General features: G+C 47.9%; 1 protein-coding gene across 11 annotated transcripts in view; it reads left to right on the top strand.

Annotated features, from left to right (window-relative positions):
- ZNF827 (zinc finger protein 827) overlaps nt 1–12,804 on the top strand; it is a 185,580-nt gene that overhangs the window by 152,738 nt on the left and 20,038 nt on the right. For all 11 annotated transcript variants that reach the window (XR_009866625.1, XR_009866624.1, XM_062199530.1 and 8 more), the window contains exon 9: nt 10,288–10,425. Coding sequence is in view for 9 of the 11 variants with exons in the window: in XM_062199530.1 (XP_062055514.1) it covers nt 10,288–10,425 (138 nt within the window). In the remaining 2 variants the exon portion in view is untranslated. The remainder of the gene's footprint in view (nt 1–10,287; nt 10,426–12,804) is intronic.

Raw genomic sequence — 12,804 nt, forward strand, 5'->3', positions numbered from 1 at the left:
CCAGAAATACCGAAAGGTAGACATAGTATCCTAAGGTGAAATGATCCTTTTTAAAAAAATATATATAAGGGATATAGAAGAACTGCAGGCCCTGGAACGAAGCTGTTCACCCGCAGTGGCATCACACACAGCGGCCTCCTGTCTCCACCAGCAGCCTTCAGAAGATGGCAGCTTCCTGGGAGCAGAGTCAGTAGTGAGCCCAGGAAAGCAGACGTCAGGGGCAGTAGGCCTGGGGTCTAAACCAAAGATTACAAAGGTGCTTCAGAGAGCGTGTGGGACAAGGGAACTAAACGATAAGTTTATTTTAGTGCAAAAACTATTAAATGTATGCATAGCTTTGTGTGTGTGTGTGTGTGTGTGTTTAAAACTAATTTTACTTATTTGAAAGGTAGAATTACAGAGAGAAAGAAGGAGAGACATCTTACATCTGCTGGTTCACTTCGCAGATGGCTGCAACTGCCAGCCAGGCATAGCTTTTTTATAGCTTGCACTTGCAGGGAGTTTTTGAAGACTCCCTCGTACATGTGCTACCTGGTAAGTGATCTGTCCTGGAGTATAGGGGATTTCAGAATTTCAGTTTGAGTTACGATGTGAAACTTCTCTGCCTTGATGACGAAGAAAAGAAATTATCAAAATGTACCGTATGTCCTAATGGAAAACCCAGGCAGGGCCAGCGCCTCTTCTTCGGGGACCAGCAGATACTGGTTGACCTGGGCAGTAGCTTACGCCTCGAGGTCTTGTTTCAGTCAGTCTTTTACTTACAGAGTTACCCAAATAAAGTCTTCTGTCTCAGCATTTCTGTGTCAAAGTCAGGTTGAGAAATGGTGCTTGGAGGGAATCATTTTCTCCAGGAATGCAAGGATCTTCTCACACAGGGAAAGGCACCAGCAAAGCTGAACCACGCACCTGTTAGAGGGCTGAACGACGCTAAAATCACAAGGGAGAAAACTGGAGGCCTTTCCTTCCTCCACCTTGTCCTTTGAGTTTTGTTTCTTTGTATTTTTGTTGCTGAGTTTTTGTTCTTTTCCCGTTTGCTTATGTTTGTTTATTTTAAAGAATAACTTGTACCAAGAGTTGTGGCACAGCAGGCTAAGCACCACTTGTGACACCAGCATCCCATATTGGAGTGCTTGTTCAAGTCCTGGCTGCCCCACTTGTAGTCCAGCTCCCTGCTAATGTGCTGGGAAGACAAGTACCTGGGACCCTGCTACCCATGTGGGAGACAACGATGGAGTTCATGGCTCCTGGCTTCATTCTGGCTCAGCCGCAGCTGTTGCAGTCCTTTGGGAAGTAAACCATATGATAGAAGAATCTCTCTCTCTCTCTCTCAGTTTTTTTTAAAGATTTAATTTATTTGAAAGACAGAGTTACACAGAGAGAGAAGGAGAGGCAGAGAAAGAGAGAGAGGTCTTCTAGCTGCTGGTTTGCTCCACAGATGGCCACAACAGCTGGAGCTGCACTGATCCAAAGCCAGGAGCCAGGAACTTCTTCCAGGTCTCCCTCGTGGGTGCAGGGGCCCAAGCACTTGAGCCATCTTCCACTGCTTTCCCATGTGCATTATCAGGGAGCTGGATCAGAAGTGGAGCAACCAGGACTCCAACCAGTGCCCATATGGGATGCGGGCACTGCAAGCCTCTCTCTCTCAATTTTTATTTGCTCATTTATTTGAAAGGCGGAGTGTCTGGAGAAGGGGGGGGGGGGGGGAGGAGGAGAGAGAGAACTTTCACTTGTTGCTCCATTCCCCACATGTCCACAAGAGCTGGAATTGGGTCAGGCTGAAGCCAGGAACCAGGAGCTCCATGCTGGTCTCCCACGTGGATGGCAGGGCCCCAAGCACTTGGCCATCATCTTCTGCCTCCCAGGTACATTAGCAGAGAGCTGGACTGGAAGCAGAGCAGCTGGGACTCAAACCACTGCTCCAGTACAAGATGTGGGCATTGTAAGTGGCAACTTAACACGCCATGCCACACCATCCACCACTATTTATTTATTACCAAAAATGTTCCCCAAATGGTGCGGAAAGTCCCATGAGACTCTGTTTATGACTGGTTTACCTCAAAAGGGATTGGGCTTCCTCCTGTGCCTTTATTCTAACTTTTGACATATTGCACTTTGTCACTTCTCTGTACCTACAAATATTCTAGGCTGGTGCTTTCCAGAGAGATGGGCAGAAGTCCTGGTGTTGATGACTTGTTGCTAAATCTGCACAGATCCAATTGTAACCAAGACCGTTAAACTCAGAGCCAAAGAATGGGAGAAGGAAAATCCCATCTTTATTTATTGTGGACTTGGCATTGATTTCTGTGGCTTGGAGGAGCTTGAATGAGACCATGTCTCTGCTCTCCCAGACTCACCAGCCAGGTTACCTGGGGCTGTTGTTTCAGTCGTCTTGGCCTCAGTTTCCTTATATGTGTGAAGAGAACATTGAACACGATGATCACTGAGGTGCCTCATTGAGCTAAGGTTTGGGGCAGGATGGAGATTTAGTTTGATCTGTGGAAATTGTTCTCAACCCTGTGCATGTTGTGGGGTGTCCTCGGGTGGGGAGAGGTCCTGGAGTTTATTGCTTAATTTTCTTTCTCATGAAAGTGGAATAGTTGGAATTGAACCTCTCTGATCTACATGGCCTCTCTGTTTGTTGAGTAGAGTTGATGGAGCTTCCTCTCGGAATCTGCCAGATGGGTTTGTCTCGGGAAAGCTCTGGGAGAAATTATTTGAGAGGTTTCGTCTTCCCAGGACCTGTGTGCAGAAGGCAACATCATCTCTTAGTTACAGGATGCATGGTTTGCCTTGTTGTACTTTGACCAAGTCAGCCTCATCATTACAAGTAAGGGAACTCAATTTGCTCTCAACAAGAAGAGCTGAGAGGTTTGTGCTGGGACTGACTTCACAAAGTGCTCCCCTAATAGAAGTACCTACTCCTGCACACCCATCTCCTTCACTTAAAACAAAGCAAAACAAAACCAGTGTTAAGGCCCTGGGAAAGCCCCCAGATGACATTCCAAGCAAAGATGGTAGGTAGCACAGCAGAGAAGGAAACATCTGATCACTTGGCACCAGGGAGCCAGGAGTGTGTGGAAGAAACTTATACATTGCCCAGGGATCAGAGAACAAGGGTCTGAAAAGAAATTAAATGCTGGCCAGCGCCGTGGCTCAATAGGCTAATCCTCCGCCTGCGGCGCCGGCACACCGGGTTCTACTCCCGGTCGGGGCGCCGGATTCTATCCCGGTTGCCCCTCTTCCAGTCCAGCTCTCTGCTGTGGCCCGGGAGTGCAGTGGAGGATGGCCCAAGTGCTTGGGCCCTGCACCCCATGGGAGACCAGGAGAAGCACCTGGCTCCTGGCTTCAGATCAGTGAGACGCCGGCCGCAGCGGCCATTGGAGGGTGAACCAACAGAAAAAGGAAGACCTTTCTCTCTATCTCTTTCTCTCACTGTCCACTCTGCCTGTCAAAAACAAAAACAACAAACAAACAAACAAAAAGAGACACCATGCTGTAAGACTCCCTGTAAGAAAAAAGTGATCCTTAGACAATTATTTTATTCTAAAAGAAGGAAGAAAATCTTGAGTGTACATTCACAACTCCTTAAAATAAACAAATACTAAGTAAGGGATATGGGAATAAAGATGAGGAAGCACACAATTTTTAAAATCATCCCTAAATTCCATACTGTCTGGGGACTTTGAAACATATCCCAAAGCCATTATGGATATTGCACTTTTCTGTTACACTCACACATACCAGGATTCAGTAAAAAGGTTTTATGAAGCAAATTCCTTAATAACCCAAAAGGAGCTTCCCAGATTTTTTTAAAAAGCAGAACACATGATGCCGTGAAGAGGGCAGTGCGCTCAGCTGCCGTGCACGTACTGCTTTGAGAAGGAATGTCGAACTTCTCCCCGATCCTGGAGTTTGGGAATAAAGTTTGTTCCAAGCTAGACCCTAACACCCAAAGCCCAAAGTCCAAGAGCAACCATGGCAAGAAAGCCCTTAAGAAAGCCCTAAGTCGTAGAAAACCCAACTAACAGTGGCTGAAACAAACAGGGACTTACTTTCCTGACAAATCAAGAGGCTCTCAGAGGGGTAGTGACTGGCACTAACTCAGCCACCAAAAACACCACTGAGGACCCAGCCTGCTCTTGTCTCTCCTGTCCTCTGTCCTTGGCAGTCAGCCTTCATCCTTATGCCTCTTATTCACAAAGTGGCTGCTGTAATCTCAGGCGTTTCCTCTGTGATCAAGGCAAGGAAAAGTGAAAAGAGGGATAGCCCAAACCATATCTTTCCTTATCAGAAAAGTAGAAGCCTCTGTGTTGTCCGCGTTGTCCAAAAGCACATGGCAGACCTAGCTGCTTCCGGCGTCAGAGAGGCAGGGCGAACCACAGTTGATGACGTCCGTTAGGTTAACTGGTAAACCATGTCTGCCAGAGCCTTCTTAAAGAGAATCACCCTGTTGCTTGGTGCTCCTAGGAAGAAGTCAGGATATGGAACGTTTGGGGTTTGACTCAGGACTGCAAACATTTCTACTAGTAGAATCTTTTTTTTTTTTTTTTTATTTGACAGGTAGAGTTATAGACAGTGAGAGAGAGACAGACAGAAAGTTCTTCCTTCCGTTGGTTCACCCCCAAATGGCCGCCACAGCTGGTGCTGCGCCGATCCAAAGCCAGGACCCAGGTGTCTTCTCCTGGTCTCCCATGTGAGTTCGGGGGCCCAAGCACTTGGGCCATCCTCCACTGTCCTCCCGGGCACAGCAGAGAGCTGCACTGGAAGAGGAGCAACCGGGACTAGAACCCGGCACCCATATGGGATGCTGGCGCCGCAGGCGGAGGATTAACCAAGTGAGCCACGGCGCCGGCCCCTCTACTAACAGAATCTTGAAAATACAGTTCTTATATTGAGTTAATACACCTATTCACAAGGCAGATGGCTGTATTTTTCACTGAGGACTGGCTGTAGACCTTAATTAATGCTAATAAATTCCCAGTCTTTACTCCTATAAAATGAGGATAATGTTTATTCCCTGTCTCACTTGGAGCCTTTTATTCAATCATTCGTTTACTCAACAGCCGAATCCTAAGCCCAGATTCCATGCTGGGCACTGTGCTAATGTTGATGACACTCAGATAAATAACACAGAACCCCAGTTCCCAGTTATGCACAATCTAACAGGGACCGGAGGCCGGGGAATGTGTTTTTCAAGCACTGCTGCATTTTAGCTGTGCTGTGTGCTTTATGTAACACACACACACGTACATCAAAAAGTTCATGGAAAATGGAATTAAAAGATAAGTTTGTTTTACTGACAAAAATTTTTGAAATCCATGCAGTTTTCTCATTATACTCATTCTCCATAAACATTTTTTAAAATTTTATTTATTTATTTTAATTTTATTCGTAAGGCAAAGAGGTGGAGAGAAAGGTCTCCCATCTGCAGATTCACTCCCAAAATGCCTGCAACAGCCAGGGCTGGGCCAGACCAAAGCCAGGAAGCTGTACCTCAATCCTGGCCTCCCATGTCGGCGGCAGAGACCCAGGTACTTGGGACATCACCTGCTGCCTCCCAGAGTGCACATTAGCAGGAAGCTGGATTAGAAGTGGAGCAGCCAGGACTCAAGAGAGGCATTCCTCTATGGGATGCCACCATCATGAAAATAATCATAGAAGTGCTTTGGGGGTTGGCGCTGTGGCTCAGCGGGGTAACGTCCTGGCCTGAAGCACCAGCATCCCACATGGGCGCCGGTTTTAGTCCCAGCTGCTCCTCTTCCGATCCCGCTCTCTGCTATGGCCTGGGAAAGCAGTAGAAGGTGGCCCAAATCCTTGGGCCCCTGCACCCGCATGAGAGACCTGGAGGAAGCTCCTGGCTCCTGGCTTCGGATCGGCGCAGCTCCGGCCGTTGTGGCCATCTGGGGAGTGAACCAGCGGATGGAATACCTTTCTCTCTGTCTCTACCTCTCTCTGTGTAACTCTTTCAGATAAATAAAATAAATCTTTAAAAAGAAAAAAGAAGAAGTGCTTTGGGACAGAGAAGGAGAAATGATTAATTCCACCTGCGGAATTGGAGCCTGCTTTACCAAGGAGATGGAATCTGAGATAGGATTTGAAAATGAGTTGGAGTTTGTTGTACAAAAGAAGTGATGGTGTGGGAGTAGCTTTTGGTGGAGGAGTAATTGGTTAGAAAGCATTGACAGCTTAAATGTGCATAGTGTGTTCCTGAAAGATCAAGTAGCTCACTGCTGAGCATTTGGGCGGTGGGAGGTGGAGCAGGAGCTAAAGGTGGGAGGAGACGAAGCCAGGCTGAAGGTACTCAGTAGCCCAGGGAAGGACTCTGACCTTGGGGCATTGTTGAGACACAGCACAAGCTCGGCTCAGACTTGTGCATCAGAAAGTCTGCCATGGAACAGGTGAGGTGAGAAGAGAGGGGAGAAGGGCTGGTGACAGAGCTGTTTCAGAGGCTCCGGCTACAATGGTGAGAGATGCTGGCCCGATGAAGGCAGAAAGATCTTTGAGGTAAGATGGACAGCTTTTGGAGACCAGGTCTGATCAAAGAGAGAGAGGAATAGCAAAATATCTGAGCTTTGTCCCCTGACGTTCGGGTGGCATCACTCACAGGAGATGCAGGAGAACGTGGCACCTGCTGCACCCCATTTCCGCTTCATGTCAGCTCCAAGAGAGAGGAGCGGACATCTCTCTTCAGTACTTGGGTTGTCCAAGGACTCCTCCTCTTCCCACTGGCCCTCAGCCCACTGCGCCACCCAGCTGGGACTTCAAGTCAGGTTCTGGGATGAGGCTCCAAATGCCCTGTGGTTGCCTTGCTCCCACGCGTGAAATGAAAACAAATTGCTGGGAGGGCAATTGCGGACAAGACTTGGGGCCCCAGCAAGGGGCTGTGACAGTGGCCAGCTGTGGTCACCAGCGCAGCGGGGGGTGTCGTTTCTACTTCACTGCAGCACACTCGGAGGGTGTCCTTTTTTTCCAAGGCCGTGGGGAGGAGGGATTGAACTCTCTGGTGCTTCAACTTCTTGAGGACCTGACTAATACTTGAAAGAATTCTTAAGAGACTTCTTCATTTTTAAATGCACCCACGTGTTGAGTCTGTGACCCAATTAGTTCATTCTTGCAAACGTATTAGGAGACCTGCCACCCTCTTGACCCCTCCTTTGGAGCACTGTTAATGGAACTGGTGAAATACCTGTCGGGGCTGTGTGGCTGGGAGGCCCAGTGCTTGGCCCCAAGGATGGTCATCAAAGACTGGTTCTTATCCTCACAAGTTCATCTGCCCTGTGTGTCCCCCCTCCCCCCACAGCTCCAGCCCTTGCTGTTTGGAGATTCTGAGTCCCACATTTCTACTTTAATAAGACTAGCTCTTCTCCCTGGGGCTCAGAGCACTAAGTTTTAACAAACATAGGTAAATCAATAAATGTGTTTTATCAGTGTCAGGATTGCTGGCAGGTGCCTCACAGCAAACATGAGTCCAATTGCACCATCATTGGCCCTGACCCCCGCTTCCAAACATTTGGGTTTGCTGCTTCTTCCCTTAGATTATGCTGTCTGGCAGATCTTCAAATGAAAGTTGATCTAGTTCACTCATCCAAATGCAGGTGGAATCCTGGATTGGGGAAGCAACTCTACTAAAGTGTGCGAAATAAAGTTCTTTCTTCTGATGTTGTCCGTGAGCAGTGGTCTAAGCAGGTCATCTGCTTGGGTCTCATGGAAAGCTCTTTGCACCAGTTAATCACTGCCACGGGGTGTCTGGTTCTGTAATGCAGCACTGTGTTGAAGAAGATTCACGATCATTTACTGAGGTACAGGACAAGATACCAACTTAGCGTATCATGTGCCTTGGTTTTGAAAGTGAGGCTAAAATCCTATCAGGAGCCCTGGCAAATGGCCTCCTGGAAGTGTCTACTTCCCTCTTCTTGTACTGTCTCTGTTGCCTGTCTCCTTACACTTGCTGTAGAAGGAGTGTTTGTGTAATCTGTTATAGCTCAGTGAAAAGAAATATGCATAAGAAAATTAAATATATTCTTTTTTTAACGATTCACTTATTTATTCCACTAGGCTAATCCTCCGCCTACAGCGCCGGCACACCGGGTTCTAGTCCTGGTCGAGGTTCTGGATTCTGTCCCGGTTGCTCCTCTTCCAGTCCAGCTCTCTGCTGTGGCCCAGGAGTGCAGTGGAGGATGGCCCAAGTGCTTGGGCCCTGCACCCGCATGGGAGACCAGGAGGAAGCACCTAGTTCCTGGCTTCGGATCAGCACAGTGCGCCGGCCATAGCAGCCATTTGGGGCGTGAAGCAACAGAAGGAAGATCTCTCTCTGTCTCTCTCTCTCCCACTGTCTAACTCTGCCTGTCAAAAAAAAAAAGAAAGAGAGAGAGAGAGAAAGAGAGAAAGAAAGAGAGAAGGGAAGGAAGGAAGGAAGGAAGGAAGGAAGGAAGGAAGGAAGGAAGAGAGAGAAAGAAAGAAAGAAAGAAAGAGAGAAAGGAAGGAAGGAAGAGAGAGAGAAAGAAAGAAAGAGAGGAAGGAAGGAAGGAAGGAAGGAAGGAAGGAAGGAAGGAAGAGAGAGAAAGAAAGAAAGAAAGAAAGAAAGAAAGAAAGAGAGAGAGAAAGGAAGGAAGGAAGGAAGAAAGAGAGAGAAAGAAAGAAAGAGAGAGAGAGAAAGAAAGAGAGAGAGAGAAAGAAAGAGAGAGAGAGAAAGAAAGAGAGAGGAAGAAAGAAAGAAAGAAAGAAAGAAAGAAAGAAAGAAAGAAAGAAAGTTTTTTTCCATCCACTGATTCACTCCCCAGATGCCTGCAATGGCCTAGGCTGGACCAAACTGAAGTCAGGAGCCAGGAGCTTCTTCCACGTCTCCCACGTGGGTGGCAGGGGCCCAAGCACTTGGGCCATCTTCCGCTGCTTTTCCCAGGTCGTTAGCAGGGAGCTGGATTGGAAGTGGAGCAGTCGGCGCAGGAACCAGTGCCCATATGGGATGCTGGCGTTGGCTTTACCGCTATGCCCAAATGCCAGCTCCCACATATATTCTTACAGATGATAATGAGAAAATATAAACTTTTTAAGGTGAAAAGAGGATGAATTAACATTCACTGATTTCTTTTTTTTAGTATTATTATTTCTGTTTATTTGGGAAGCAAGGAGACAGAGACGGACAGAGAACTCCCATTCGCTGGGTTACTCCTCAAATGCCTGCAATGGCTTGGAGCACAGTCAGGCAGAAGCTGGGAACCCAGAACTGAATTGGAGTCCCCAGATGGGTGGCAAGAACTCAGTCACGTGGGCCATCACCACTGCCTCCTAGGGTCTACATGAGCAGGAAGCTGGAGTCTGGAGCCGGAGCCAGATAGCAAACCCAGGCACCCCAGTGTGGGACTTGAACCTCCCAGCTGGTTCCCTAGCTGCTAGGCAAAATGCCTGTCCCCTAATGTCCTCTGATTCATTCATGCCTACGAATTACATCCAGTAAGTTGCATCAGTCACTGTTTCGCCAGATCTGCTGGGACCTTGACAACAATTTTAGTGCACTGTCGCAGAGGTGGGGAGCGTCCAGCCAGCAGGCAGGCTGTGTAGGACCCTTGGAATCAGTTGGTCTGTCCCTGCCAAGGCAGCCACAGGCGAGACTCAACATTGCATGAATCTGTAGCAGGCTCTCCCTTAAGTTGATAGTTTGGTATGCCCTGTGACTGAGGTTACAGGTAATGCAGATGACCCTGGGCAGAAGAGAGGTTCCCCACCCCGTCGCGGAGTTCCCTGTGGAACAGTATGCACCTGTCGTCCCTGAGTCTGCTTAACCTGAGTCCCTCTTGAAGGAGTTTGTACACTCCAGAACGTGGGCCAAACTGCGCTTCATGAAGGCCAGTGAAAGAGGGTTCGCTTCCTTCAGCTGGTCCACTATTTGTTTTAGAGTTATTTACTGAGATTTGAAATTCTTTCCTTCCTGTCTGTGGCAAGGGTCTGCGTTTCTGGACTTTCAACCTGCAGCTCATCCATTCAGTCATGGAACAAGTGTTTACCCACTGTCTCCTGGGCCCAGTGCTGTCCACCACGTCTGCAGGGATGATTTGAGAGAGAACACGGGAGAGTGGACTGGAGCGGGAATCCGCTTCCAGCGTAGCTCCCAGGAGGGCCTTCTTAGGAGACAGGAAGTGAGCGTGGCGAGGGTTCCTGGGGCTTCCTTGCAGTGACTCGCCACATGCCGCCGAAGGAAGCCTGTGTCGCGGTCCTCAGTGCAGACGCCTAGGGAAAAGTGTCCGTGGTGCCTGTGTGTCCCTCACAACGCTTTCTGTCCTCCTGGCCCAGAAACAGAAAAGCTAGTCCTGGAGGCGGGAAATGGATTGCCATCCTGGAAGTTCAATGACCAGCTCTTCCCCTGTGATGTGTGCGGGAAAGTGTTTGGCCGCCAGCAGACGTTGTCCCGGCATCTCTCGCTGCACACAGGTGAGTTCCGGCCTCGCTGCCGCCCACCCCCCCACCCCACCCCCCCCGTGTGGACACGTGTCTGTCTTCGCTCCTCAAGCCCTTTTATCTGGCATGCTGACCTAAGGCGGAGGAAGGGCTTTGTGTGTGTGTGGAAAGGGTGCACTGAGTTCCAGCGAGGACTGAGGAGGGATACACAGTAGGTGTGCCCAGGTGAAACTCCTGCACCCTCTGAAGACTCCAAGGGGCTCATTTTTTTAAGGTTTATTTTTATTTATTTGAAAAGCAGAGTTGCAGAGAGAGGGAGACAAAGAAAGAGAGAGAGAGCACTTCTATCCCCTGGTTGACTCCCTAAATGGCTGCAACAGCCAGGGCTGGGCCACGCCAAAGCCAGGAGCCTGGAGCTCCATCCAGGTCTCTCTGTGGGTGCAGGGGCCCAAGCCCTCGGGCCTTCTTCTGCTGTTTTCCCAGGTGCGTTAGCAGGGAGCTGGATCAGAAGTGGAGCATTCATACGGGATGCCAGCGTCTTGGGGTGCAGCTTATCCCATTGCCACAGCCCACCTTATTATTGTGGGTGGGAGCACCAGGGGAAAAGGTTGCTCCTTGGTAGATAAATTCATTTATAAATAACACTGGGCAAAGAGGGTTGATTCTGTGGATCAGAAAAGAGAAAGCCACCAAGTTAACAAGGGGTACAGGAGGATTACATAAAAGATCAGTACATTAAAGATCAGTGAAGACAGAAAGATGTAAGGGAAAAGCAACTGTAAATGTAAGGCAGAGTGGAATAACAAAATCGAGTATCTCAGTTTCCACAGGCTTAAAAAAAAATCCAAGTGTATCTCATTTACAGGAAACAGAAAAATGATCAAGAAAGTTCAAAATGAAAGGTTTGCATGTCACATGAGGTGTAAGAAAAATCAAGACAGTGTTATTATTACAAAATTAAATTTCTTTTTTCTCTTATATTTTTAATTTTTCTAATATTAATTCCACTTAAGACAAAATTTAGTCATACACATAACTACAAAGAAAATTTTAACATATTCAAAAATAGAGGCTTTATTTTAAAAATTTTAAAAAGATTTATTTATTTGACAGAATTACAGAGAAGGAGAGGCAGAGGCAGAAAGAGAGAGAGCGAGCAAGGTCTTCCATCCACTGATTCAGTCCCCAAATGGCCAAAACAGCCGGGGCTGGGCCAGGCCGAAGCCAGGAGCCTGGAGCTTCTTCTGGGTCTCCCATGTGGGTAAAGGGGCCTAAGGGGTTGGGCCATCCTCCGCTGCCTTCCCAGGCCATAGCAGAGAGCTGGACTGGAAGTGGAGCAGCTGGAACTCAATCTGTCACCCATGTGGATTGCCTGCCGTACAGATGGTGACTTTACCTGCTATGCCACAGCACTGGCTCAAAAGTGGAGGTTTTATAGGCCTTACTCTCTGAGCATACTTAAATGAAATTTAAATAAACAAGAACCAATAAAATGTCTTTCTTAATTGGATGAGCAGGAAAGGAAGAAAATCAAAATCAAAATGTAAATAACAGACATCTAGAAGGAATGAAAGAGCACTTTATATTTAAACCTGGAGGAAACAGCTACCACACTGGTCAGACTTAAATGTTTTAATTGGAAGAGAAGAAAGACAAAGAATTCAAGGATCTTAACATTCATTTTAAGGAATTAGTAAAAGAGTAACAAAATCTAGGGGAAAGATCACCATAAAGCACATGAACCCATGTAAGCCTGATTAAAACAGGGAAATGAAGTGAAAATGTTTCAAATCAAGATGAAAAAGGCAGCTTAATCATCAGTGCAGATGGTGCTGAAGAATTGCGGGAGAACAAGGACACAGCCGTGACAAAGAGAACGGGAGAAATGACGAGTTAAGCCAGAATATCAAATTTGACCCAAAGGGGCAGGGGTAACTTGAATAAATCAATTATCAAAGAGAAAGTTGGGAAGATAATGAAGGAAAGACTATTTTCTTAAAAGATTTATTACTTATTTGAAAGGTAGAGTTGGAAAGAGGTGGGGGGGAGGAAGGGGAGGGAGAGAGAGGGAGAGAGAAGGAGTGAGAAGGAGAGAGAGGGAGAAAGAGAGCAGGGAAGGGAGGGATAGAGAGGGAGGGAGAGAGAGAAGGAGAGAGAGGAAGAGAAAAGGAAAGAGAGAATCATCCATCTAGCGGTGCACTCCCCAGATGGTTGGGCCAGGCTGAAGCCAGGAGCCTGGGACTCCGTCCAGGTCTCCTAGGGGGGTGACAGGGCCCATGCACTTGGACGTCTTCCGCTGCTTTCTCAGAGGCTTTTGGCAGTGAGCTGGATGGGAAGTAGAGCAGCTGGGACTCAAACCAGTGCTCATATGGGATGCTGGTGTCGCAGGTGGCAGCTCAACCCACTGTGCCA

The sequence above is a fragment of the Lepus europaeus genome, chromosome 8 (genome assembly GCF_033115175.1).
Source record: "Lepus europaeus isolate LE1 chromosome 8, mLepTim1.pri, whole genome shotgun sequence".
Lineage (NCBI taxonomy): Eukaryota > Metazoa > Chordata > Mammalia > Lagomorpha > Leporidae > Lepus > Lepus europaeus.